At 48.1% G+C, this 27,039-nt stretch overlaps 8 protein-coding genes across 8 annotated transcripts; 5 read left to right on the top strand and 3 right to left on the bottom strand.

Annotated features, from left to right (window-relative positions):
- Positions 1-85: 85 nt before the first annotated feature.
- On the top strand, positions 86-1,802 carry EI90DRAFT_1023097 (uncharacterized protein). Its single transcript, XM_039051407.1, has 2 exons — positions 86-396; positions 464-1,802. Exon 2 carries the CDS (start codon positions 480-482, stop codon positions 1,470-1,472), a length of 993 nt encoding a protein of 330 aa, XP_038916154.1. The 5' UTR covers positions 86-396; positions 464-479; the 3' UTR covers positions 1,473-1,802.
- Positions 1,738-2,687, top strand: EI90DRAFT_3057991 (uncharacterized protein). The gene is made up of 3 exons (XM_039060334.1): positions 1,738-1,843; positions 1,905-2,004; positions 2,059-2,687. Exon 3 carries the CDS (start codon positions 2,133-2,135, stop codon positions 2,337-2,339), a length of 207 nt encoding a protein of 68 aa, XP_038916153.1. The 5' UTR covers positions 1,738-1,843; positions 1,905-2,004; positions 2,059-2,132; the 3' UTR covers positions 2,340-2,687.
- Positions 2,524-5,322, bottom strand: EI90DRAFT_1023175 (uncharacterized protein). The gene is made up of 3 exons (XM_039051409.1): positions 5,192-5,322; positions 4,393-5,133; positions 2,524-4,340 (listed from the first exon to the last, which is right to left on the bottom strand). The coding sequence occupies exons 2-3, from the start codon at positions 5,031-5,033 to the stop codon at positions 2,708-2,710; spliced, it is 2,274 nt and encodes a 757-aa protein (XP_038916152.1). The 5' UTR covers positions 5,034-5,133; positions 5,192-5,322; the 3' UTR covers positions 2,524-2,707.
- Positions 5,323-7,214, bottom strand: EI90DRAFT_1023174 (uncharacterized protein). The gene is made up of 3 exons (XM_039051408.1): positions 6,186-7,214; positions 6,070-6,135; positions 5,323-6,000 (listed from the first exon to the last, which is right to left on the bottom strand). Exons 1-3 carry the CDS (start codon positions 7,066-7,068, stop codon positions 5,555-5,557), a joined length of 1,395 nt encoding a protein of 464 aa, XP_038916151.1. The 5' UTR covers positions 7,069-7,214; the 3' UTR covers positions 5,323-5,554.
- Positions 7,215-8,496, bottom strand: EI90DRAFT_1023084 (uncharacterized protein). Its single transcript, XM_039051406.1, has 3 exons — positions 8,347-8,496; positions 7,447-8,251; positions 7,215-7,390 (listed from the first exon to the last, which is right to left on the bottom strand). The coding sequence occupies exons 2-3, from the start codon at positions 8,164-8,166 to the stop codon at positions 7,361-7,363; spliced, it is 750 nt and encodes a 249-aa protein (XP_038916150.1). The 5' UTR covers positions 8,167-8,251; positions 8,347-8,496; the 3' UTR covers positions 7,215-7,360.
- EI90DRAFT_1022993 (uncharacterized protein) lies at positions 8,472-9,722 on the top strand. Its single transcript, XM_039051405.1, has 4 exons — positions 8,472-9,060; positions 9,113-9,173; positions 9,227-9,619; positions 9,679-9,722. The coding sequence occupies exons 1-3, from the start codon at positions 8,733-8,735 to the stop codon at positions 9,417-9,419; spliced, it is 582 nt and encodes a 193-aa protein (XP_038916149.1). The 5' UTR covers positions 8,472-8,732; the 3' UTR covers positions 9,420-9,619; positions 9,679-9,722.
- On the top strand, positions 9,341-11,942 carry EI90DRAFT_3057981 (uncharacterized protein). The gene is made up of 6 exons (XM_039060333.1): positions 9,341-9,460; positions 9,510-9,845; positions 9,894-10,257; positions 10,305-10,464; positions 10,517-11,131; positions 11,184-11,942. Exons 1-6 carry the CDS (start codon positions 9,449-9,451, stop codon positions 11,899-11,901), a joined length of 2,205 nt encoding a protein of 734 aa, XP_038916148.1. The 5' UTR covers positions 9,341-9,448; the 3' UTR covers positions 11,902-11,942.
- Positions 11,943-25,517: 13,575 nt separating this feature from the next.
- EI90DRAFT_3123634 (uncharacterized protein) lies at positions 25,518-25,929 on the top strand (the record flags this gene model as incomplete). Its single annotated transcript, XM_039063630.1, has 2 exons — positions 25,518-25,860; positions 25,919-25,929. 2 exons carry the CDS (start codon positions 25,518-25,520, stop codon positions 25,927-25,929), a joined length of 354 nt encoding a protein of 117 aa, XP_038916147.1.
- Between the last annotated feature and the right edge of the window lie 1,110 nt (positions 25,930-27,039).

The following is a 27,039-nucleotide window of genomic DNA, read 5'->3' as shown; positions in this document are numbered from 1 at the left end:
TTTTTGGAGGATTTCGAGACCGAAATTTTTGGCGCGCGCATAGAGTGGTTCATGCATGTCGTGATGGTGATTGGTTGGCCGTATCTCCACAGTAGCGGACTTAGAGGTCCCTGAAAATGGTTGCTCGCGATGAATGGCCTGTATCCCACCCGCAGAAACCAGAGGGTGGAAGGCATGCTGTCATCTGGTTTCCTAGAATGGGTGTCGCTGGAAAACACGGAAGCTTCATTCACTTGCCATCGGCGACCTGCGACCCGTGCCTTGTCAACAAACACTTGGATTTTGCAAATCGTGCATATTAAGGGCCACTATTGTACAAGCCTGACTCCACAAAACACGCTCATTCGCCCCTCTGTCGCCGATCTGAATCGATATCTTTTGTACACCGCTCGTTCAGTAAGTTGATCTTCCCCCGTCGTGCTTCACCCAATTATCCTCGCTCACCTCGGCCAACCGCAAACAGAACGCGTAATTTTGTAATGAGCAACTACGACCATCTTCCACGGTACAGAGAACCACTCCATATACCCCATCCTCGTCGCCAACGCACGCGAGATGAAGAGGAGGCGCGTGAGCGTCGGCGGCAAATCGCAGAAGAGACCCTGCGAGATATTTCGAATGGATATTACTACACTGCTGACGGTACCAGGTATGGTTTCGTTGAGACACAACAGTACGGCCAAGCGAACACGATATACGTCTCTCCCGATGACAAGGACATTCGTCGGTGGCTGGATCCAACACGTCCCATTCGGTACCCCTCCGATCCTCCCGTACCCGCTACAGTATCCATTGTGCTCAGCTCTACACTCAAAGCCATCCATTATCTCAATCGTCCCAATGTTGGCGTGCTCAATTTTGGGAATCCGTTACAGCCCGGAGGTGGGTTCGTTTCGGGTGCTGAAGCACAAGAAGAATCCCTCACTCGCTCCTCAAATCTGCATTGCATGCTCACGTCAAACGAAGGAACCGAATTCTACGTTCATCATCTGAATGAGGAAACCGACGGATTCAATACACACGCAATGATATATGCACCCGTCGTAATATTCCTCCGGGATGATACAGGGCGTTACGTTCCACCGAGCAAGGCATCGGTGATAACGTCCGCTGCCGTGAATCGTGCTCAGGTTCTTCGCCATTTCCGGGATGCGCCGGAAGTTGACGCGGAGATAGAGAAAACCATGCGAGAACGGATGGCTCGTATATTACGTCTCTTCGAAGAATGTGGGGACCGTCATCTTGTTCTCGGGAGCTTCGGGACCGGGGTGTTCACAAATTCGGTTCAGATGGTAGCAAGCATATGGGCAGATCTACTAGTTGGCGAAGGAGCCAGATTCCAAAAGTCATTCGAGCAAGTGATATTCGCCATCAAGGACCAGAACACGTTTGACGAATTTAGAGAAATATTCTCTCAGCATGTCGAAACTGTGCCTGTGGATGAGTCGATGACGATGACGGAATACCCTTGATAGGGGCTCGGCTTTTTGATCCAACTCCACACTTCTTCGCAAGACCTTGCACTTTGCGCGTGCTTGGCAACACTAATCAAAGGGAAGACCCAGCAATAGGCGTCAGACGTCTTCTGGTGCGAAGGATCAAGTTGAATGTCTCGAGTCACCCGAAGTAGCTTGGCTGAATATTGTAGTTATCTCATCCGATTATAACATTTGTCTTGATCTCAACTTCAACACTACGACCTGCCCGACGGCTCATTATCTATCCTTCTATAATCACCCAACATCGGCTTCCCACAATCTTCATTCACTGTACATTTCCCCAGGTTCAATACAATGATGGCTATCCCAGGCGATTACAATGACTCGATCTTGCAGTTAGGTTCCTATGCCCCGTTGCTGATTAGTCATGATCTACCCGTTCTATGACTCAATCAGGATGCGAACACCGACTGCAATCTTGCCCCCAGTCGGGGGATTATAGCTATGCTGCCCGAATACAATTAGTTTCATATCTCCACTTCGTATGATCGAGAGCATGGCGTTTCTGGCAAAAAAAAACTATAATTGCGATCATCCGACAATCCGACAGCAGACTTGCCGTGGCTATACGTTTTCCTGACCCCTTGATGTAGGCATTTATCTTTGAGCATCGACAACGGGTATGGGCTTGAAATGCGTCGTGTGTTCCCAATGAGTGATATAGAATCAGCACAATTAAAATGGTTCGGCACTCTTGTGGAGAATCGCAACAGGAAATTCCATTCGCAATTCGTTATAGTGACATTTAACTTGGTGGCGAGCTCAAATTTGGAATCCGGATATGAGACCGAGGGTTCCCAAAACCCGACTGACAACGTATTGTTGGGAAGTTCAGGCTAGCATGATCCGAATTTGGCTTCGAAAGAGTGAATCGAGAAGAATCTCGGGTATGCCTGACTGGTAATCACTCGTTAATTAGGGGGTAACTCCCTCGCAGGATTTCGCCAGGCGCGGGCAGTTGAACTTGGGGTTGTGGCAGGATTATCCGTTTCAAATCATTGCCGTACCATAGCTGCCTCGGTTTGACAAGGGCTGCTTAGCAACAATCATGTACTCAGGTTCGATTTGATTCTGTTGCGATCGCAAAGAGTCGGTGTAAGAAAGCAAATCCCATCACTCCAGAAATCCTTGTGCTTGGATTGTAAAGACAATAGGGCAAGATTTACAATATGCTGCCGACAAATTTGGCTGGCGTGATCAGTGGGGGATCAATCGGGGTTACTAATCACACGCGCATTTAGCTTGGTCACATACTCTGCCGATCTTGAAGGGATCCAGGGTGAATTAGGTTGATCATGAGGCCGTCTCGTATCCTCCCTTGGTGTCTCTTCACTTGGTTCCTCACCACGAGGGCTGTCCTTCGGCTCATCGGCATCTCCGTTCTGAAAGGTTGGCTGGGCTTTACTCAAGGCAGGTTTTTGGCGGTGTCTTTTGCTCTTAGGCATCAGCTCTTCCTTGTCCGGCTCGCTCTCCTCGTCCTCGCCAGGCCTATAAGCAAGAGATCCCGGATCACGAGGTTGGCGCTTGCGTTTGCGACGTATTGTGTGTGATGTCTGCGTGTCCGCACGAGATGGGGCTGAGGAAGCCTTTGGTTCGTTGAAATCATCACGACTTGTGTCAGGGTCGGATCCAGGCCCCTTTGAATGAGTCTCTTCTTGACCTAGAGCGGTACCAGCAAGATCAACTGGGGAGGACTCGGAGGTGTCTGTTCTGGCGTGGGGGGACGATAGAGCATTATGCAACCGAGCCCGTTTACCCCTCTTCTTCGGGGGGTATCCGGCATTGGGACTTTCGTCGCTCGACGGCTGGTAATCAGCCAAGTCGCTGTGCGGGTTGGATCGACGAGGTTTACGTCGACGAGTTCGGCGTTCAGGACGTTTGGTTGGAGATATAGTAAGGGTGGAGTCGCCGTCTTCCTCCTCACCACTCTCAACATCAGGGGCTGAGAATCTGTTCTTTCTCTTGGCCATTGAAGGTGGAACATTGGATGCTCGATCCGGAACTGTTTCTGTGGGTAGAGCAAGCGATAGGGGGGCTTTCAATGCAGCTGGGTCAGGAAGGTACCCACAAACTCCCTCATTCATCGCGTCTGGTCCTACGAGTTTCCGGAAGATGCTGATTAAGTGTGGCTCTATCTTCGAGAGGTCAGTGATCTTTCTCGCGTTGTCCTCGTTCGTCGCTATCCCACAGTCCACAATACTCTCTTCTTCCATTACAGTTGTAGCGCCGAGAGAGCACCCTGGAATGACGAGATAAACACAAGATTCTGGTCTTGTTCCTGAGGCTGAAACTTTGTGGAAACGACACTGAGAGCGTGTGAGGGGTAAGTCTGCTGTTGGAGAAGCTGGTGTTCCCCTCTCCAATGCGCGTTCGGATGCGGGGTTCTTGTGATGATGGAAGGATGATTTCGGGGGTATGGAAACGTAAGGTCGAAACTGTGGTTTCGAATAAGAACTGTGAGTTGAACTGATGGATGCCTGGGGCCTCGGGTGCCCAAGTTGACGAGCCAAAATGTAATGTCGCGAACCTCCGCTCCCTTGGCTGGAAGTAGATACAGGGGGTGATGAAAACGATGCTTGACTGGAGGTTTCAGCAACATCCTTCGTCTTAGAACGTGTGTTCAAGGCGGGGCTATTCAGAGTTGCAGCTGCACTTCGCTTCCGTTTGCCGGGACGTGTCGTGGAACCTGTTTCTAAAGGGGTGTGTGGAGGTGAAATGCCTGAAACCGCATCGTCCGGTCGATGGGATGACGAAAAGATGGGGATGCTAATTTCAGGAATTAATGTGAGGCCGCTGCGAGCGCGGTTGTTGGATAGTTCGCTTGTACGCAAGGTTTCACCGCTGCAGAAACGTTTGTCAGTCTCAGAAAACCAATTTTAGCTGCATGAAACACCTCAAGTCACGCTTCCCCAACTCCTCTGGTGTCTCGCCATTGGTCACCAGAAGGGTTAATTTCCCTTCGTTAGCATGCGATAATTTGATATTGTCATCAGCAGCGTCAGGAGTGAGATCATCCTGCGTGGGTCCAGCCTCAACCTCGAAAGTATTTTTGTCCGCAATTGGGACATTCCCCTTAGAGGATAGACGCACAGGTACCACATGCCCAAACCCCTTTATTTCTTGGACGCCCGACGTTCCAACCGAAGCGTGCACAGCAGTGGCATCGGTCTCATTAGTGGCACGCGTTCCATCTCGTTGTTCAGTCTTCATACCATGGGAGTCAGGTGGATTATCGTGTCGCCTCCCTATATCCTCCGAAAATTTCGTATCTGGCGATTCCCCGCATGTTGACGGAGGCTCAGCAGTGACGCTATCAACGACAGAACCCTCTGGTGCATCATGTTCTGGGACCCTGAGAAGGTGAGTATCTTCGATGTCGGGTATACTAAGTTGCGTTGGAGGTATAAAGGGATCAGGTAGCGTGGGTGGTGCGGGAGGAGTGTCGGCTAAATCATGATGGCCGTCAGACGCGTATACGTCTTTGTTCCCGTTAGGATTAGGTATTTCCGTGTCCAATTGAGCATGAGTCTCCATATCTGCTGCGGGAGCTGCCGATGGTTGACGGGTCTGATTGATCTGAACTACAACATTGGAATCTCCAGATCCGATATCCGCGTGGTACAGATGGGGAGATGTCAGTGGCACTGGGTTATTGGGCGGAACAAGCACGTCAGCGGGCGAGAGGAACCGATCTGCGTTGAGAAATGAAGGGGGTTCGCCTGCTCTTTTGATCTCACCTCCTAAATTCCCCAGTTGATGGAGATCTGGTGCGGGTACCACAGCACTACCATGGACGAAATCGCGTTGCTCGTTCAGCTCATCAGCTCCAGGAGACGAGACTCCATCCGAAAGTTGGGATCGAGGGAGGTAAATGTCCCCAATCAAAGATTCTCCCACCGCATGATGATCATCAACACCCGAGTCTACTACATCCCCCAACTGAATTCCTTCGCCCGAGAGTTGTTTTTGAATGCAAGTTTCTTCATTATCAGGCTCACTACTGGACGACAGATGCTGTTGGAATAGATCATATGTTGAGAGTGGCTCCGAGTCCTCTACGATAAAGCCAGGGGAAGCACAGGCCCAGAAGCATATACATCGCCAGCAAAGAGGGGGGTTGGGAAGTCAACGAGGGGAGAAAAAACGAGCGCAGACTTCGAGGCCCCAGCGACAGTGCCCTCCGGAGAGTCCGGGCGGTCCCCAGATGCATTCGCTATGGCGGCGATTGCGCCTGTTAGAGGCACGAGTTGAGGGCGCGGCGATGTGGCTGCTATTATAGCATCATCAGTCGTGGCACCAGAGGCTTCGACAAACATAGACATCTCCGGTGACAGCGCGTTTGAGTCTGGCTTCGGAGGCACCTCAGGATGTTCCGTCGCATCGTTAGCAAGAGGATCGGGAATACCCTCGTCGGCTACCCTATGGAGAGATGGCACAATAAGATCTGCGGGAAGTGATACATGCTGAGAATCCGTTTCATGACGAAAGATCCCAATGGCTCCTATGAACCGATGTGGGAAAGGCAGTAGGGGATGTAAGATAATGATTCTGAGGGGGAAAATCCACTAACCTTGCAAATCGTTTGGCCAGTCTCCATCCATCTGCAACGTCTTAGGTCCAAATCCGCCTTCACCATCTTTCGAAACTTCACATCAGCAGGGTCATAGACCAACAGGACGCACTCACTGAGATCATTGTTGTGTTCCTGCGATTGATGGTCCTCGTGTTCAGACATGGGTTGGGAATCAGTAAAATCCCCAAAAAGGGGAGTCGACTGGGCCGGAGAAAAAGGTTGGTGGTCCTCTTGTGCAGCAACCATAGTATGCAAGAGCGACAAGTCCTCGACTTCTCCACTATTCTGAGAAGTATGACGCAACTCCACATACATAGGACTGCCTGCTGGTACTCGCTCGATCATCGGCTCTTCGTCGTCATCGATTATGATAGGATCTGAGGCGCCGCGACCTGGAACGGTTTCAGCTTCCTCAGCTTTCGGCGACTCCACTGTCCTTGCTTCCAACCCGTCGTCTTCGTCTTCGTCTTCGTCTCCTTCGTATCCCTCCCCACCTTCCTCTTCCCCATCCTCGTCTTCGCCCTCGACCTCCTGATCTGCCTGATCCTCCCCTTGTTCTTCCTCTTCCACCCCCTGTTCCTCTTGCGCCTCCTCTTCCTCTTCATCCTGGTCTTCAGCATCTCCAGGTTCACCACCAAGCACTTCCCAAGGTGGAGAACTAGCATCACCAGATAAATAGATGTCGCTTCCTTCATCAGAACGAGCTCGTCCTCGTCCCCGATAGAAATATTCCCTCTTCTGGACATCCTCTTCATCTAACTCGTCAACCTCCTCCTCACTTGTACCATACGAAGCTCCAGAGTCATCCTCCTCGGTGCTTGTACTCCGACGCCGAACAGCAGCCCCCGCGCTAAAAATGTACATCGGTGTGTAAAGTTCAGGATGTTTTTCCATCCTTTGAGATATCCCATGAAGAGCTTCCACACCAGGGCCTTCATCGAGGGCTCGTCCTTTACCTTTGGAATTTTGTACGGGTGGTAAAGAAGATCGAGACATGTTCTCGTCGTCGTAGCCGTTGTAGTGCCCATCCTGTTCCAGCTCCTCATAAGCTGAATCGCGGAAGTCAGGAAGATACTCAATATCTTCATCTCTACCTTCGCCCTCCTCCCCCTCCTCGTCATCATTTGCAAAGAAGTGGCGAGTACGGAGGCCCTCTTCCTCTTCTTTCTCTACTCCCTCCTCGTCCTCATCCCTCGCATATCCGTGTTCCTTAATATCAGCACGAACATTCCGACGAGACAGCTGGCGGGTAAAGGTGTCATAGATGTCCTCTTCGTCCTCGTCCTCTTCACCAAACGCATTGCGGCTGTTGCCTTCGCTGCTGTCATTAACCTCGTCCAATTCGACATCACTCGTCCAGCCAACGTGACGAACCTCAGGTCGCCTATAAACGGCGTCCTTCCCGCTCCCGCTCTTCATCGACTCCCCTTCGGAGCTTACATTAGCTTCCGTCTCGGCAGCCGCATCTCCAACGTAGCCTTCTGGGGTTGCACGTTGATACGGGGACTGGCGCACAGGAACAGTTTCAGATGTAGGTGTAGGTTTCGCAGATTCGGCCTCATCATCGGAGTCAGAAACGAGGTCAATCACAGAAGGCGACCTTGACCTCTGTTTTGGAGTTTCGGTTTTAGAAGCACGACTATAGTTAGAACTCGCATCATTGGTTTGGTTGAGATCCTTAAGTTGGAGTCCGGTGTTGGAGAACTCTTGGCTTCGGGTCGACGAAAGAGGTAGATTGTAAGTCGTATGTTTAAATTGAAACTTTTGACGGATGAAAGTGTCCTCCTCCGTCGCTTCTGTATCTACGACAGAAGATGGAGCTGGTGAAGGCGTCACATTCGAGGAAGGATCAAGCATAACCAAGTGTCTACCGTTGACACTCTCACCACTACCAGCGACATCGAGACTGGGAGCGATAGCTTGTACATGGGAAGATTTGGCGATAGGGGCCGGAGGAAAACTAGGGTTCAATGCATTCCGAATTGCGGCTGCCACATCAGTCACAAAACTGTCAAAAGACGCAGCATCTAATTGATCGAATGGATTGAGGATGGGTGCATTTCGGGAGCGGCGCTCAAGTGGTGGTGAGGACATGTGAAAGCAGTGGGACGCTAAAGGATGAAGGGGAATGTAGAAAATATGTCCAGTGTATGCCAAGTTGGGTGGGTGTGCAAATGAGCTTGAGGTTTGAGTTCAATGCAGAGCGTCCATGATAAGCAGTGAGCAAAGTTCGTCATCAAAATTACTCGGGATACGGAAATACGAAGGGTTTACCTTTTAATGAAACTGTTAAACTATGCGCCTCAGCTGATTGATTAGTGGTGATACACAACCAAGACAGCGAATTCTTGAGGGGAAATGGAACAAGAACGAATTGGTCGCGTCGAAGTCCCACACCCGGTCACGTTACTGATAACGTCACGCGATGGTGGGGGCCGCATTCAAGACCCGCCAAGCGGCAAGAAATATTACGGCTTGAACTTCCTCCACGCAGGAGGAAGCCATATCAGTGTATTCAAGCACCAGAGAAGTCTGGGAAATGGAAATATGTCTGTTCGGGGTCACTACGGCTTATTCAAACTTTAACGCCGTTAGGTCCGTGACACAAGGTTGGCTTAGCTGCGGAATTTTCCGACTTGATTTGTCACACAGGTTCAACGATGGCTGACAAGATGGAAGATGTGAAATATTTCTCTCCTGCAAGAATAAGTGACAAAGATTTAGATGCGATCCGTCAGGCCAGTGAGCCATTCAGTCCAGCATGGTTTATTCTCCTAGAGATCGCCGAGGCGGATCCAGCAAGGTGGAATGTTCTCCTTGAAAGCATTCTGGGTGCTCTTACTATCGGTCTGGAGAAGGCGTTTTTCGATGTTGTTCCAAACGACGAACAGACCTCGTCGACCATGGAAAACTTTCACAATGTTGAATGTCGGGGATTGATCACTGATGCTCTCAAACAGAATCAATGGAGGCCCTTGATCGAGTATGGTATGTGCCAACCAGCATTCGAGGCACTGATTGTCATTAATTGATGGTACAGTGGAAGCGAGACTGCGACGCACTAGGGATACCAATTCCCCAAATCTTCGATTGATCGCTAAGTACGCTTGTTCAACATCGACCTTACTTCTTACTCACGTAGCTCTGTTTACAGGCTTCTCAATGAACAAAGTGAGTCCAAAGTTTGTATTTTTTCCAGGGTTCTAATTAGCCGCCAGAGCTTGCTGCCGCATACCGTGCCCCTTTTGTTGGTGGTGCGCCTCTCACTTTCATTAGGCACCTTGACCAACTCGACCGGGATCCGAGAAACCGCAACCGACCACGTTATGCTAAAGCCATCTCAGTAGTCCAAAGCTCTGGGGTTGGGAAATCGCGTATGCTGACGGAGGTGTGTTTGTCCTCTGATCCTGAAAAAGGAATGACCTTATTTGCTCTAGGTTGGTAGGCAAATCTTTACCCTCCCTATATGTCTTCGTAGACCGGATAATCCTGGTTACCCGTTATCGGACGAGCCCGTGTCCACCTATTTTGGGGAGCTCAAGACCAAGTGCGGCAACAATAGCCTTAGCATCAGTACACTTTCGGGTATCGCTGATTTCCTTGCAGCTGCGCATGAGACTATGGTAGGGTCTCTCGAAGATATTGTTGTTGAGCTTGGACAAGAGAATTACACAAGGGCAGAGGTTCTTGGTCGTTGGCACCAGAAAATGGAGGGGGAAGGCCAACGAGATTTTCGGGTGGAGTTCTACAAAAGGGTGATGGAAAGCGTCCAGGTAAATTTCCGTTCTTGTCCTCTCTGCTGAAGTTGATAGATGGCTTAGCTACATTCAAGTGATGATGCAAAACCAGGGAAAAGTCCCAAGCTCGATGGGGCAACAAAGGAAGGAACAGAAAAGGCCATCGGGCTTGCCCCGACCTATTATGAGCGTGCAAAGGAAGCGGTTGAGAACCTTATGGCGTTCATCAAGAATCTTCCCAGCGAACCACCTTCCGATGATCTACCCTACGACGGCCTCCCCCAGGGCCCACTGTGTGTCACATACTTTGATGAAGCTCACGAGTTGGGAATGTGCTTCTGGATTATGTTACGTTTATTGCAAAACCAAGACGAGTCCGTAAGAATGTGGTATGTTTTTATGGGGACGAAGGCAAGCGTAGCGTATTTTGCACCTCGTTCTCAAGACAGTGAGTGTTTATGTAGTTACCTAGCTAGACCTTATTGTTTCGCACAGTGGTTTCCGCAAGACTCAGAGAGGAACAACTTCGCCTAGACCCCCCCTACTTTGCTCTTGGTTTTGATCAGTATGCCAGCGAGCATGCCAAATCCCTGACACCTGCTAAGATCGGTTATTTCGAAACAATGGAGCATATCAGCCAATATGGGCGGCCATTGTGTGTCCTTTCCTCCAGATCACGAGGGCAATTTCCCACTCACTTCTGCTAGGTGGCGCGCCATGTTACCCAAGAAAGGCAATGAACTGGTGAATATTGCGGCTTTCAAGCTCACTGCCGGTGATAAGGGAGGATTCCATCCCCACGATAAGCGCCATGTATTCGCTGTGCTTTCACAGCGGCTTTGCCTCGATCTTGTTATAGCGAATCGTGAGGCCGTCATGTTAGCCAATCGGAGCGTCTCGCATCACATGAGGCTCCTCACGGGCCTCTCGGTTGACAACGCGTTATACTACACTCATTCACCCTCGGAACCGGTTCTGGCCTTGGGTGCTGCACTACTCTTGTACGATCATCCTGGGCAGTTACCTTTGGCTCTGGATACGTTGAGCCAAGATTTGTGCCTTGCTGGTCTGGTCGAAAAGGGTCTTATGGGTGAACTTGCTGCCCGCTTCCTTCTCCTCACCGCGCGCGACTATGCGGCTCCATTTGACGCCGAGGGGCACCGAAACCTGCTGAAACCTGTTCATCTGTTGGATGTCCTTCAAATCCTTTTTGGCAAGGACTGGTGTAATGATGATGATTTCAAAACGGCTTTCAGTGACGCATTTGTCAATTTCACACATTGGGGTGCCAGAGATTTTTCCTTACCTGAGCCGCCTCCTCGGTAGTTATTCCTTGCATACTCCTTCACGTGTTCGCTGACCGAGGCTCCTCAGAAATTTACTTTCTAACCTCTGGGCTCGGGGGGTCATAATGCAGTGCTGCTTCAATCAAACATCGATCGATTTCTTATGCCCGGTTTACTTTGGTTCCGTGGATCCTGGGGCTAATTTTGATTGCGACCAGCTGTCGGGATTTGTTATTCAAGTCAAGAACAAAAAGAAAGGAGATACTGATACTGGTGCCCAAAGGAATCTGCGACCCAATGGAATTATCCGTGATCCTGAAGACCCACTCCCCTATCTTGCCTTGCTGATGGAGCTTGGTACCGACTCCCAGTATCGAGAAGCAGAGTTCATCACTTACTCCCTCCCAAAGCATTCCAAGTCCTTCCAATATGGTGCCTTGAAGAGGGAGCACCAGAGTGCTCTAGATAGGCTATTCACGCATAGAAACCAAATTCCCAAGGGCAAAAAAAGAAATCCTGAGGACAACGGACAGTTGAAGGTGCTGGAGGTGGATGTTCAAGACAAAGAGCTGCAAAAGGATTTATATAATCGCTACTTGATCTCTGCCCGAGGTGCAAGCCCTAAGACCTATGACATACTTAGGACAGCAGGAATTGAGCAGCAGTTTGAAACCTTTCTTGGCATTGTCCTGCCTCAGGAATTGTCTCATGGGGATGAAGTTGCTCAAATGTGGCCCCTGAATCACATGGAGGATCATGACTCGTGGATTACCAATTATGCAGAGAATATGTCTGATGAAATGTAAATTAAAATGTGATTCCAAATGTATTTTTGCTTATTGACCCCTTTGTCTTCCATGCATGCAATACAATCACATTAGATATCACACTCAGCCCTTACACACCACGCTTTTATGTATATATACTGGATATGTGTAAGGTGGGTGTCCTAGAACCCAGCTGTGAGTATCAAATATATGTGATTCACAGTGGGTAGGATGATAGTGACCAAGGGGGGTCAATTTGGGAAATGCCGAACACCATGTTAGGGGGGGGGGTCTGCCTTGATGGTGTAAGTGGGCTAGGGATGTTACAAGGATGGGGAGAATTCCTCCCTTCTCGACCTGTTCTTATAGTGGGATGGCGATTGTTGTATCTAGTCTGTACCATAACGGGATGTGTAATCGATGAGTGTTCCCAGTCTTGCATGAGAGCAGACAATCGAATTCCCATCGATCGTAGTTCGTGATGGAGTGAGCTATTAAGGGATTGATTGTGTGTAGTCGGAGACAACAGGATGGACGGGTCAGCCATGGGTACTTGGCGCTCCTCAATGGAGCGTACCGTGTGTGCGGTCATGACTTGTAAGATGTGTGAAGATTCTGTATCATTGCTATCGGTTACTTGGCATTCGCAGTGTGAATGTACCGGTAGCGGGTTGTCAACATGAGTGTACAGTGAGGAATGACTAGTGGGGCCTTCAGTGACTTGGCGTTCCCAAAGGGAACGTACCGTTGGTGAGGAGGTACGATGACTGATGAGGGAGGGAGCAGATGATGGATGGACGGCTACTTGGCACTCGTGTAGTGAGCATGCTGGCATCATGGGAATATGGGCCTCAGAGTATTCACGATCTCTAAGATCATAGTATGACATCGTCTGTCGGGCGCTGGGGGGAGAGCTGAGTGATGATGTCCTGTAGGATACAGGTTCCATAGGATGATACACAAGTCGAGAGTCTTCGACTCGCAACCTCGAGTTCTCACAGTGAGAACTGTCAGAGGACTCGATATAACCAGACTTATAGGACATGTTGAGAGTTGTACAAGCACACAGGTTCAGTTGAGTCACAAGAGGGGGTTGTTACAAGGGACGGCACACAAGACAGTTGTAGAGTGTTGTAGTAGTTAGCAGGAACTGCCTTTGGCGGTTTCCATACATGACGCATGACTATCTACAAATGGAAAGGTCGTGGGAAATCCCACAAAATACAAACAACCTTGGCCAGCACCAAAACCCCGATGGGGAAAGCTTTGCATGAGGGGGGAGAATGGAGTAGAACAGGTGAGGATAGTAGGGTATCAGGATAGAGAGCGAATGTAAGGAGTGGTAACCCCACCCCTTATTTCCCATTACATAATTGTATAATTGTCTTGTAATAAACATGTATATACAAAGTACATACAATAGTGTGGGAAAGTGGAAAGAGCAAGGTAGCCTTTTCCTCCACTACTGTTGCAATAATAACTTCATACAAGTTAGTTTTGTTGACAGCCTGAGGAACTAGGCTGACCAGGGTTGGCACCTACACCAACCCCTTACAGCGAAAGAGAGAAAGAGAGAGAGCGATGGAAAGGGGAGGTCTTTGACTATGCAATGGATATGGATGTTGGAGACTCTGTATCTGTAACAGGGGATCTAACCCAGCAGGCAAACAGGAAAGGATGGGGACTGGATTGGTATCCAGCAGGTCAGGGAAAAGTGGTAATAGTATTGGTGAATATGGCCCAGTGTGGTGTGTGGGTGGCTCTAATCAATCTCTCACCCCACCTCTCTGGGTGACACTAAAGTGAGGACTGATCTGGAGGTCTTCTTACTGATCTTCTTCATCATACTACTCCCTACTAGCTTGGGAGGGGCAAACTCGGTGGTTTCTAATCCAAAGGAAAAGGTAGATACATCCTCATGTACAGTATATATGAGAAATGATCAAATAAAAATGACAAAAAATATGCGATGTGCCCCATGTGCTTAGGTGGACCATATGGGAAACAATCAATATCAGAAAAAGGGAGGGAAAACAATAATCAAGAAAACAATAGAGCAATAAATGGTATCTGACCAAAAATACCCAACTCTATCCATCACCAATGAACTCCCACTAATCACAGATACTAGTACTCCTAAATGACGCGTTTCCAACGGTACCAATATCGTCCAAATCAGTGCAGTGGTTGCTGAGATAAGTGAAATCCAGTCTGAGTGTGGCCATGCTGCTGGGTGGGCATGGGAATTTGGTCTGTGGGGATGGGAAATGTGTCTGGAAAAATAGGGAAAAATCGTGGACAGGTAGAAATGGTATATGAAAATGTGTATGATGTGTTTCGTGAAGTGGGAATGTGCTGGGATGGGGAAATCGCAATATTCGGCTTGTTCAGGTGGTACCAGCTGTGTGTCATATCCTGGAATCCCGACCCCACGCACTCCCACCACACCACACCTTCCTAACAACTTCACCATCCCCTACACCATGCCTCCCCACTCCTCAAGTCACCTCCCTTCCTAACTGTCTCAGCTCCAGCCTGGTTGTGGCACACCGAACCTTGGCTACTCCCATCCCGGAAGCTCGGCCCCAAGTCGGAACATTCGGAGACTCCGGATTGCTCCGATATCCTGACAGACCTCCAACATCCTGTGACACACCCCTAAACCATTTCCCCACCCATTTCATTTATTGGAGTCACCCAACATCCTTCGGATACGTAACTCCACTTCGGAGCTATCCACATCCTTCAGTGACCCACTCACATCATCACTTATTAGTCACCTTCCATTCATAGCATGACTATCTTCTTCTTACCATTCAGTTGGCTAGCCCCTCTTACCCATTTCTCGTTCCCATTCATCTTCCAGCCTCTTACTCCGCCCCCCTTGACCCGACACCTCAGTTCCCCATTAAGGATATCGTTCGGGACCTTTCGGTACCTCTCGGTATCATTCAGCACCTTTCGGTGTTCTTCTATTATCATTCGGACTTTGACTAAGTCCTTTCCATTCCCCCTTATAAATACCTGTAGATTAGAACCTGTAGCTTTCCTCAGTTCTAATCTCGACTAAAATGCTACCCCAAGTCCCTCTGAGTGAATCCTGGCCCCTTCCTAAAAGATACCTCAGACATAAGAAATACAAGGACTAACAGAGACATAACGAAGGCACAGTGCTCCCTCCGAGTCGCTGAGGCTGCATCCTCCTTAGAGCCTCTTGTACCATCCAGCAGAACCAGGCTTCCTGGAGAAGCTTTGGTCCACTACCGGAGCTCTCGGATCCCATCTAGTTGAGCCCCGCCTGCATTCGGACTCACGCATTTTCCCCTACAATCTGGGGTTTTTGACACTGCCTGCCTACAATGGTGCCAAACTTATTCCACACCTGTCAAAATTTTTAATTCAAATACAGTTTTTGTACCTCTAAACTCAGCTATACATGCTCACCCACTTGAATAAATCTTATTTTCTTGCCTGCTTACCAGCATGACTTTTGGAATGAGAGCCACACATCCAATTGGGTGGGATATAGGAGCCCAGGCCTTGGCATGACCTATGGAACTGACTTGTCTGTCAGAAAAGTAGCGCTAGAATCATGGTAGAGAACATACCCAAACTGTCTTGCATCCCCTTCCACTACACTTGACAACTGTGGAACCATTTTGAATTTTGTCCAGGGTGACTGTAAGGGATTAACCTTACTTCACTATAATTCTGATTATAGTGATATCATTATGTGTCACGGCCCTGCAAAGTCCCTGCCTTTACCACTCCTATCACCTGCACCCATTATTTGTGCCATTGTCCATCACGCTGAAGGAGCGGAGCTGGATCACCTTATGTAACCAGTTTCCTACGTCCAATAATGATATTAGAGTTTGGGCTGATTTGCGTACTGACTGTGTTTTGGTTGCCAAATATATAATTGTTCACTGTCTAAACAACAATAAACACCCCCCAACGATCTCACCTGACCTATAGATCGTCTATGGATAAAATTCTATATTGACTTTACTATGATTTCTAGTCAATATTACACCTAGATTTACCACTTTTCAGTAGGACGTGATTTTCCTGATAATTTACTGAAGGAAAACTACTAATAAAATAATTCCGCAATCAATACAGGAGTGACCAAACTGCTCTTTCTATTGCTTAGAGTGCATGCTAGTTATCTAGCAGGTTCAGGATCGCTCACTTTTCTCCTGTGGTGTGATAATCAAATATTACTGAGAGATTATTCAATTAAGAAGTCCCTCCACCAAATTCTCACTAATTCTCACTATGACACTTTTGTTCAGCTGTGTCTAACTGACCCTAACTCACGCTTAGAGTGACGTGTTAGTTTTATATTAGCTAACAACTAATATTTGCTTTTATCTTTTGGAGCAAATGAACCAACCACTGGTGAGGAGAATTAAACTTATATTTCTACCTGAGGTTTGAGAGGGGGCAGAAGCGGTGGCCTTTTATGCTTTTCAGAGGCCTCTCTACTCCCACGCCTCGCACTAGTTACATGTGCTACATTTGTATTATAGATAGTTCTAGAATGATATAGGGGCTTGGGCTATGTAAGCTTAATAATGGACTTAGGACATGACTCAGCAATAAGTAATTCAGTTCTTTGTCTTTTGGGCCGATCTTAGCGGGGTCTTGTAGCTCTAAAGCTATGCTCTACACCGCTTTAATTACAAACAGTTATCTTTAGAAATGAGTCGGCTATAAAGGAACTTTCTAGACTGTTCTCTAATTCACCCCTTTTTGTGAAGCCGCATCATTACTAATGTTCTAGAGCTTTCCCAATTAATTAACTGATCTGCGGACTTCTGAATCACTTTATGCTTATGATCCGAGATCCAGATCATCAATCATTCCTTTGTTCCGATTTATTTGAGCTTAAAATCAAAAAGTTTGATGAATCATGGGAAAATATACAAGATCCAGTTTTTAGCATTTTCTCCTCTTCTGATGCGATCAAAAACTGTCCGCCCGCGCTGGGGAATACTCTGTCATATGGTATTCGGTCTGCCAGACTTCCGGGCGCCAATATATTTCCCTTGAGTCACATTACTTTTTGTAAGAATTAGCAAATAAATATATATGTGTCAGGGTTCAGCACCCTGCCCTAGGGTGCCTGTCATGACCGACAAACCCCAGGGTTCCGTCAGCGGCGAACCAATGCCGATAGGCGAATCCGCCGACCCGAAACCCATCCTAACCAGCCCCCAACCCCATGTCTGGCCCCCTGCCTTACTGCGTGAGACTTGGCCAAGAATCAGAACCTAGACCCTGCCAGTATTCCGACCTTACCTCCAGTTCCTGAGCCCTTGGCGCTCCCGGCATTCAGTCATGCCTGCCTTGTCTCCATCTGAACCACACTCATCGCTTCCCGCTATGTGGTCACAGCCATGCCCCGCTTCCGTCCACTCCGCACCCTCTGCCCACTCCGCACCCTCTGCCCACTCCGCACCCTCTGCCCACTCCGCACCCTCTGCCCATCTCTGCACCTTCTGGCCACTTCTGGTTGCCCTTGACACCTCTGGTCAGGTCAACACTCCCACTCCCCTCTGTACCTCTGTTGGCCTTCATGCTGTCCTTGTGTGACTGTGCTGGCAGATCAACTTCTGTTCATGGACTTGTGTCGGCACCGCACCGACCCCGCTTATTTGCGGACCCGTACCGGCGCCGCGCGCTGACCTCCGCTTTTCCTCTGGCCATTTGTCACTTGGCAGCTTATCATTCATTCCTTGCCGAGTGCCATTTATTGTTTGCTTCCCTGCCAATATCGGCATTTGATCCCCTCTTTATTGGCACTAGGTTATTGATCTCATTCAGTTATTCATCAATAACCCTTGCCACTTATTGTTTAGTAATCTGTTCCTCCTTTCCAGTTCCCGGGCTCTTGTCCTTATTTAGTTTGACAATTCCCGCTTATCTCCGCGCCGGACCGTGCCGGACTGACCGGCCTTTCTATATTCCCTCTTGCCTATTTATATACCTTGTAAATACTTTCGGGGACCCCAGTCTGAAATCAACTAGAGTACCCCCCTGTCTGGTCTGAGTCTCTCCTTCTGCAAAGGGGGCTTCCCCCCCTCTGAGTCCGTGCTCGCGGAGTCCATGCTCCTCCTACAGGTCCGCTCCGCCCGCAAGTCTTGTTTGAAGTCCGCTGTAAGTGTCAGTTTGTAAATACGGGATCTCCCCCAAACGTCAAGCTCAGGGCACAGCGCTCCACCTGAGTCGCTGAGGCCGCGATCCCACTCTGCTAACCTTGGACAGCGCTTCCGGACGCGCCGCATATTTCCGCCCGCATATCCGTGCGCGCGCTCCAACAGACCTCTGCCACAATCTCCGACTCCGACAATATCCCAGTCTCTGACAATAATCCCATCTCTGACAGTGCCCCAGACTCCCCAACCAATCCCTTCCTTCCATTCCTTCATTGTTGCCTTGTTGTTGCCTTTCTGTGTTGTGTATCCGCGCACACGGGATAGCGTGGGAACTTTCTGAGTGAGCAGCTCACCCAGAATGTTCCCACGGGTCACAGCCACAGTTCTGGGTGAGCAACTCGCCCAGAACGTTCCCACGCTTACTGGGCACTGCCACCTGGATGTTCCCTCCGGGTCACACTACACAACTCTAAGAGCTGTATAGTTGTGGGCATGTGACCCATTCCTTTATATAGCAACCATGCGGGGAGATGAGACCTTTACCCTTCTTCTCATCTCATGCCCTGCATAGGCAAGTGTATATATTATCTTTCCTTTTACTATACATCTCATGCCCCGCATAGTGTGAGGACAGGCCAGATGGGGGTTGAGGTCAGGGAGCCTCCGAGTCCGAGGCCGGGCCCTGACAATATGAATTATAAGGTGTTTCGCCGTTTGAGCGATATCTCCGTCAGTTTTGAAGCTTTTAGAATGAAAAAAAACCGTGGATAAAGTTTAGAAACAGTCCTTTCAGATGGTAAAAAGATTACAGTCAAAAGTTTACTGGTTCCCGAGATATTCACATTTCTTTCCCAATGTTCCTTCTTATTCTGCCGTCTATGTGCTATTTTCTTGTTGTAGGGATATATTCTTTGAATATTACACCTATGCCAGGTTCTAGGCATGCTTGTAGTAGATTAAATCTCATGCTACATGGGTGTGGATAATTTATAATGATCTTCTAATGTCTGTCCAGTCTCATAAAGATCATGAGATCTGTTAAACATCTGAACTTGTCACCTGATTGTTGACTATTCTGATAGATCATTGTTTTATTCTTTGAATATTATTTCTCCTACACCAGGCAACAGCCATCAATATCTGGCAATCACCCGTCAGACCCTAATGGCACTCCCGACACTCAGACTACAAAGCAACAGCCGATACCATCAGTATCGGGCCACCCCTCACCTATCCACAGTGAGTACATTCCACCTCAAACCCAAGTGGCTTGCCCACCATTAGACACCCAAATGATGGGTCAAGTGGGGCAAAACTATGTCCCAGATATGATGATGGCTGCAATGGGCCCATCTTTTCCTAATTTTGGGCAGAATATGTGGGTTTATAACCCCAATGCACCCCAAGGCCAATTGCCTCCAGAAATGATGCAAGATTTGGCTGCATATTTGACCAATGGAATACTTGGTCAGCTCCTTAAGGAAGCTAACAAATGCATTCACCTGATCGATGGCAAGCTATCCCAGTCCCAGGAAGCGACCCGTTGACTACACAAGGAAAACACCTCGCTTTGCGAGGAACTTTTTAACTAAAGATCAAGGTGGTGAAACTTGATCATGCATTGAAAGATGTCTCTCATCATAGAGACTACCTTCGCTGCAAGAGCGATGACCTCTCTGCAGAAGTAAAGTCTTTCAAGGATGCCTGGCCTCGAAAAGTCCCCTTTAAGGTGCCAGTCGCGTGGGATGCCACAGTACTGGGACCCCCAAAGAGGGCCCAAGGAGCCCCTCTGACATGGTCTAACGTATTGGTACACAACCGTGCATCTCAACCAGTGCCCCCTAAGGGGACGCAGGTGCCTTTTTCGAAACTAATAGATGGCCATTATGGCCCTCTCACTGCTCCTATTCCCCTGGGACCTCAAGGGCCCACCCAACACAATGATAATCGTGACCTTATCCCCTCGGAGTACTCATGGTTCCAATTGCCGGACCAGAGTCGCCAACCTTCCACTGGGATGTGGTGAAATGTCCCTATTCCAGGGTCATTCTCCATTAACAATTTCCAGGATGGAGTCGTTATCTGCAGTCAACTATGGGTTATGTGGGGCCAAAATGATATTGACCAATGGCGATGGACCCATTTCATGCTCCCATTCCTGAACACCCCCAATGGGTTCAAATTTCTTATCAACCTTAACTGTTACAGGAATGGGTTCCGGGGAACCCAACCTGAACCGTTCGGCTCACTAATGGAGGTGGCTGTGTAGCCATCGGAGGGAGAGCGGAATGGGATGAGTGTCTGGCAGTGTAACCTGTGGGTTGGCCAACGGTAACTTGGCACTCCTGGGAGCGTACTGGTAGTGAGTATGACATGGGCTCCTTGAGGGAGCCACCTGGCTGTCTGCTAATGGGGACTTGGCGCTCCTGGGAGTGTGCTGGTAGCGGGTGTGCTGGGAGCGGTTGGCTAGCGGTGACTTGGCGCTCAATGGAGCGTACCCGTAGCGTGGGATACTGGGACTCCCAAAGGGAGTCACCCAGTTGGTGGCTATCAGTGACTTGGCGCTCACGGGAGCGTACCAGTAGTGGGAGTTGTTGGGGAAAGCGGGCTGGTGGACCAGTGCACGGTAGTGAGTGACCATGGGAAGTGGGACCCGCGGGTGCGTGGCCAGACATTCTGGAGCTGCCTGGACTATATCCTTCTCCTAAGGAGGTGGGATAGGCTACAGTTCCCGATAGGGAACTTCTGGTTGGATGGGAGTGACCGCTCAACCACCCGGTGGACTGGTGGGAGTGGTGAAGGAGAGAACAAAGGAAGGTCAGTTGGGAGGTTCAAACGAGACCACCACCAAGCTGTTCCCTGGTTCTTTAGTTAGGATGGGGAAGTGTACTAGTATTATTTATTGTAAATATAGTACCAATCCGAGTGTTTTGGCTAATTCTATTTTTATGGGTTAGTTTTAAAGTTCCTGGGAATTGACTTACAGATAAACCGAGCCCTGCGGAGCTGTTTCTTTATTGAAATTTCTTAATTTGTCTAGGTGTAATTCTGAGTAGCGTTGTTTAATTTGGATTTAAACTTGAATTTAATCTTCTACTTGGTGAAGTTTCAAAGATTCTATTCAGTTAATGAATTTGGATTGTGTCTGGAGTGTCCCTTGGGTTTGTTTTATTTTTGTCTTATTTTATTGCTTGTTTTAACAGTAGCAAGATAACTGTTTTGTGTTTACACTTTGAAATCTGGAGTGTTAACCAGCTCTCCTGTTGAAATATCTACTTAATATTTCTCTCCTTAATTGCTGCCTTTTACTACAGTGGCAATCTTAACTGTATATCACTTTTTCGCACTGGAGTGACAACCAGAAATGCTTGAGAAAAATAATACTCTATTTTCTTACTTCTCTAAGGGGGGCAAAAAGTCGCAGAAAGGGTCTCCCTTTTATACTCCTTGGGTCGCCTTCCTTTTTCACGCTCTACCTTCTATTTACAGGATTTATTTACAGTGTATTTTTCTCATACTGAATAAAAAATGAAACTTTCACGCTATAGTTCTACTGCGCTTTTGCTGCGCTGAACTGCGGTTCTACTGTGGTCAGACTGCACCTAGAATCCTTATTGTCCTCCCTCGCCTAAGCTATTTTAATGGTTAATTAGAACTTGGCTGCGCTGCATTTGCCACAGTTACCTATTTCAAATTCCCTATATATACCATTAAATTTGCTATGACTCGATGATTCTGAATTCAAACTTCGCATTACTATGCGTATGGCTGTGCTGAGACCTTCAGCTGATTTATTCCATTTTTATTTAGTGACATTTAGTTAAAATGAGACTGAAATGGTAAATGAGTGAATTATTCAGGTTTAAAACTGAAACAAAAAGTTGCTAGTAGTCAAGAATTACTCAAACGAATGTGTTATAGCTCTCCACCTCATTAGAATATCGTTCCCTAAAATTCCCGCCATGATCCGTCGTAGTTTAGTGGTTTTCGTGAATTTCGTTCATATTCCCTGATTCCCCTTTGTATTATCACATCCCAATCCTCCATATGTATTGTTCATTGTTATAGTAGGTCGTCGAAGATATCATATTTTTATGTATTTTATTTAGGACTCTGGACCTCTTGAAGCTGTTTTCCTGCATGTTTTTCAGGTTTCTAACTTCATGTCCCTATATCTCATTCATTTCTGGATGTTTTCTCACGTTCTTGGTATCATAAATTTTCATTTATTCCCACCTTTCCAATGGTACTAAGGTTGTGTCCTATTTCCTGGTATTCGTTGAGTTAGCAAAAGTTCGCGTGCACATTCGGTAATCATGTGCATCATTCCCATAGTCGTTCGTATGCGGGTGCCGTTTCCGTTTAATTGTTCGGGATTTATGATATGCACGGGTTTTTATTTCTTTCATATGGGCTTCTGTGATTTATTTCAGATTTTTCCCTCATGATCTAAGGTTGTTTTGCACTTTCTGTGTTTTGTTTTGACCAGGCTCTTCCTTATTTGGACGGAAATTGGTCTTCGCGATCTGCCGAAGTGCGGATCTCGGTTCCGATGGCCGGTTCCCTGCGCATCGCCACCCTCACGTGTCATTACACATGATGCAGATTTCTATATTCCTGTCATGGGTATAACTTCACAATGGCTGGACCGTTTGGGCTGAAAATTTGCATAACTATAGTTCCCCATTTTTAATAATTTCCGTGTAAATTTCGTTGTATGTTTTAATTATGGGTCCTACGCAAACATCATCTTTTCCCTGAGCTCGGACTTTTGATGTCGCTATTCCCGTTATTGGATATCTCATTAACACATGATCCTTTTATTATGAAAATTTGGGAGGATTAAGATTAGATTCCTTCCTTTCTAATGGCCCATCAAGCTTGTCTCGGTCGTTACTGGTTAATTTTCGCGCTTGCCTTTTAGATATTGTCCTCATTTTGCAGGAGTTTTAGTCATATCTCCGTCGTTTATGGGTAGTTTCCCCTGTAATTACTCTCATTGGGTCCGTTTGGGGGACATCTACATTTCCTATTATAAACACGACTTTGAATTTTGCATTAGTTCCTGAGGAATCCTTGTTCTGTGGTACTTCCATCCTTGGCTACGTGTGCGGACATGGGAAAGTAGTTTCCATGGAGGTTCTCTGATTGTTTTTATAGTCAAATCTTGGTTGATTGTCCTAATTCTTGTTTTAATATTTGCTATAAATTCCCCCGGGAATTCCGTCTCGTTGATGGTAAGCTTGAAGTATTTTTGCTATTTTTCTTTCTTTCGATTTATCATGTATAGTCATAATAATTCGTAACAATTCGTAAAATTCGTTAAAATTCAGGTCCTTCTATTTTCTCATATCTACTTGTCGTATGAGGTTTTGTGATTTATCTGGCATATTTCCATAATGGGTTTCCATAGTGTGGCCGTTATTTCTCCTACAGCGGGCAGCAGGAGGTTGGGCATGGGAATGCCCTCCTTGCTGCGGTTTTGTCATGGAGAGGATGAATAGGGAGGTGGACATGGTTCCGAGGTTACAGGTTGAGTTTACAGTGGTGGCACAAAGGTGAGGATGTTACAATTGCAGTACAAGGTTTGTGGGTTATGTATTCGATAATGAAGAAAGACATTTTTCGGCATCTGCCTTACACATCATATGACTTCTAACTATCTAATATAAAAGTCACAATGGTCAAGGGAAGTCCCTTGAAACTCAACAAATTCCCCAGCCAGCACCAAAACCCAGTGGGAAAGCTTGGCATGGGGTTTGACAGTGAAATAAAGGTGAAGGTGTCATATCCATACAATCCCGACCTCCGCTCCGGGCTCCCGGAACTCCGAACTCCGACTCCCGGAGCCCTACTCCCCCTCCATCACCTTCTCCTTGCCGACTCCCAAGAGGTTATCCCACCTCCGGCTTGGACACCACCTTCGGTCCGACTCCGGAACATTCCGGGTCCAACCCCAACCTCGACACCTTCCAGACGAGTACGCAACACCTATGCTCCCGACTCCGGACCTCCGCTCCGGAATCCTGTTTGCATCTCTGTCTCCGGAACCTCTGGTCTTAGCTCTGACCTCGGACTTTGACCCCACCTCTGCTTATACCCATTGTATTGGTTAGCTCATTCCATTTAATTACCTTTGCCAATATTCCGGAGTTTAACCTCCGAGTTCGGACTTTCCGGACTTACTCCGGACCTTGCAACTATTGCATTGTCCATTTCAATTCCGCTATTCTCCCTCATTCCTATTTGGGCTGCTGCTTCCTTTCTATTCAGTCAGCTAGCCATTCCCGACTCCCATCCTCCTTCCTTCCTCCTTGGGCCTTGGCCCTTCATTCCTCCTTTGGGGAACACCATTGAGTCAAACACTTGACCCTCGGTGTTGTTCCTCTTTCCATCTCCCTTTGTCTCCTTTCGTCTTACCCTTGTTCCTTTTGATTCCGGACCCCTCCTTATATACAATGTACCTAGTAACTTGTAACCTCAGTCCGAAATCGACTGGAATTCCCCCAAGAGACTTTCCCTCTGCTAGATCTGAAATTAGGGACCCCTAGGACAACCAGCAATGGCACAGCACTCCGCCTGAGTCGCTGAGGCCAAGGTCCTTCCATGCTAAGTCTCCGATTCCATTCCGGAGTCGTCCGAATCCCCAAGTTCTAACAGAAGGGACCAAAGGCTCGATTGTTCATAGTCACGGACCATAAGATTCTAGGTCCATTCCTATAACATTAACTGGATCAACAAACACGCTGTGTGTCATATCCATACTTGGCCATCGACTTCCACTACCTCCGAACTCTCTGGACTACCTCCACTCCTTCCTCACTAACCTTGGAGCTCCCGTATTCCGCAACCACCTCCGCTTCTCTTCGATGGTCACCACCCCCTCTTTTCAATATATTACCTATGCCTCCCTAAGTACGGAGCCCCGAAGGTTTCCGGACAGCTCCAACGTCCGCTAGCACACTCCCGCCTCCGCTGGGCAATTCACTCGCTTGCCCTGCAAGCCCACCTTTGGGCCTATCCCTCCTTTCTGTTTCTGGGTTATCACCTACCATTCCACTAACCCCGTAACCTGACTTGTCAGTAATATTCAATCAGCTAATGTTTAACTCTGTTAGCTCCACTCCACTCGGCCCCACCATTTACGGGCCAGCCCTCGTTGTAACTATATATACTCAACTTGTACATAGGTTACACCTCAGTAATAAAATCGACTAGAGTTGACCCCCTTTAGTTCTCATTGCCAGTCAGTAAGTTAGGGCATGGACATGTAACTTGGCACAGCGCTCCTGGCATAAGTCGCTGAGGCCGAAGCCCTCCGCCACGGAGACATTCCTTCGTCTCGATCTGGTCTCTGACACTGTGAATGGCATTGATAATGCCCCACCAGAAGTGCATGCTCGACATGCTCAATTCTATGAGATGAAGTTCGTGCCCGGATGTAAACCATCCATATCTGAACTGGATGAACGGTTCAAATGCCTGGCTTTGATGCCTGGCGTTATCAAAGAGGCAGGAATGAAATACATCCTGACCTCATTTTGGAAACACCACCCATCCAAAGAGGCTAAGGTGAGAAAAGCGGCAAATATGACCGCTTATGGCCTATCCAGGCTACAAGTGGGCAAATTTGCACCACCGCTGCCTACATCCCACCCCATCCAGGGGTTTCCACCACCTCCTCCAGAGGTGAGCACTGTTCCTCCCCTCGACTCTGAGGATACATCAATGAGTGGAGAGTCAAGTTTCATGGAACAGACTGAAGCTGTTCCACCTGCAACCTTGACAACAAGGTGCTTCCCTGCAGCTCAGCACCAGCATATGGCCAGCAAAGGTACGGAGGGGAGTGTTGACCTGACTACAGGGTGTGGAGTATTGAAATTATGAACTAGTCGCGAATTAGCGCTCAGTTCCAAAGATGTGAACTTGTATTATTAGTCATTACCTAGTCGCGAATTAGCGCTAGGAAATATGTACAAGATTAGACAATATTCCAAGTGATGAAAAGGGAGTCTCACCTCAGTTCCAAAGATGTGAACTGAGGAGAGAGGAAAGAGAAAAATTGCGTGAGGTGGCTTTTAAGCCATCCTCGACTGCGTTCATCAACATGGATGCCAAAAGTAGAAGCATCAGGCAATCCTTCATGGAAATGCCCGTGCGCAAGATGTATAGTCCGACGGACTCAATGGACGGTCCACAGCGTACCAAGAAAACAAGGATTTCAACATGGAGGTCAACCAGGAGTGGCAGGGGTGCAGAGGGTGCAGAGGTGGGCAGAGGTCCAGATGTAGGAGATGCACGGAATGTGGAAGGTGCAAAATGTGCGGAGGGTGCGGAGGCAGGGATGTGAGACTGAGTTGTGCTATAGGCCTAGGAGGAACCAGAGGGACTGGATGCTGGGAGCACCAAAGGCTCGGGAACTGGAAGTGAAGTCGGAATGCCGGCAGGGTCTAGGGTCTGATTGTTGGCAAAGTCTCACTTGGTAGGGCAGGGGGCCAGACATTGGATTGAGGGCTGGTTGGATCGGGTTTTGGGATGGCAGATTCGCCACTGACGGAGCCCCAGGATTTGTTGGTCATGACAGGAGGTGGAAGTGGACATTGGTGAAGACACTGAAGGAAAGGGCAAAGGAAAGAGTCACCAGAAAAAAACCAAATGACTGCTTCACTGTCTCTCGCTTTACATTTCATGTCCCCAAAAACCCAAACTCCATTCAGTCTGAACGTGTCCTTCAGCTGCCGCTGTATGTTCTGTGTCAGTGCTGTACATTCCAAAGTGTGTCTGAAGTACGAGATTATAATCTGTTCAAATGCATGTCAGTCTAAACCAAACATCTTCAACCCCATTGCCTTTGGCCTCCGCATCAGTGATAAAAAAAGATTATGATAAATTGAAAAAAAAGGGAAGGATGAAGTCTGAAACCATTCAGAGCACACTTCACTGTCCCTCACCGATGCTGCGTGCTCAAGGACTCCTGTAACTGCCCATCCTGCACTGACAGCATCCCCCTCTC

Source organism: Cantharellus anzutake (genome assembly GCF_015039405.1).
Source record: "Cantharellus anzutake strain C23 chromosome Unknown EI90scaffold_23, whole genome shotgun sequence".
Lineage (NCBI taxonomy): Eukaryota > Fungi > Basidiomycota > Agaricomycetes > Cantharellales > Hydnaceae > Cantharellus > Cantharellus anzutake.
The sequence above is the reverse complement of the archived record's forward strand: the minus strand, read 5'-3'. Positions and strand labels throughout refer to the sequence as shown.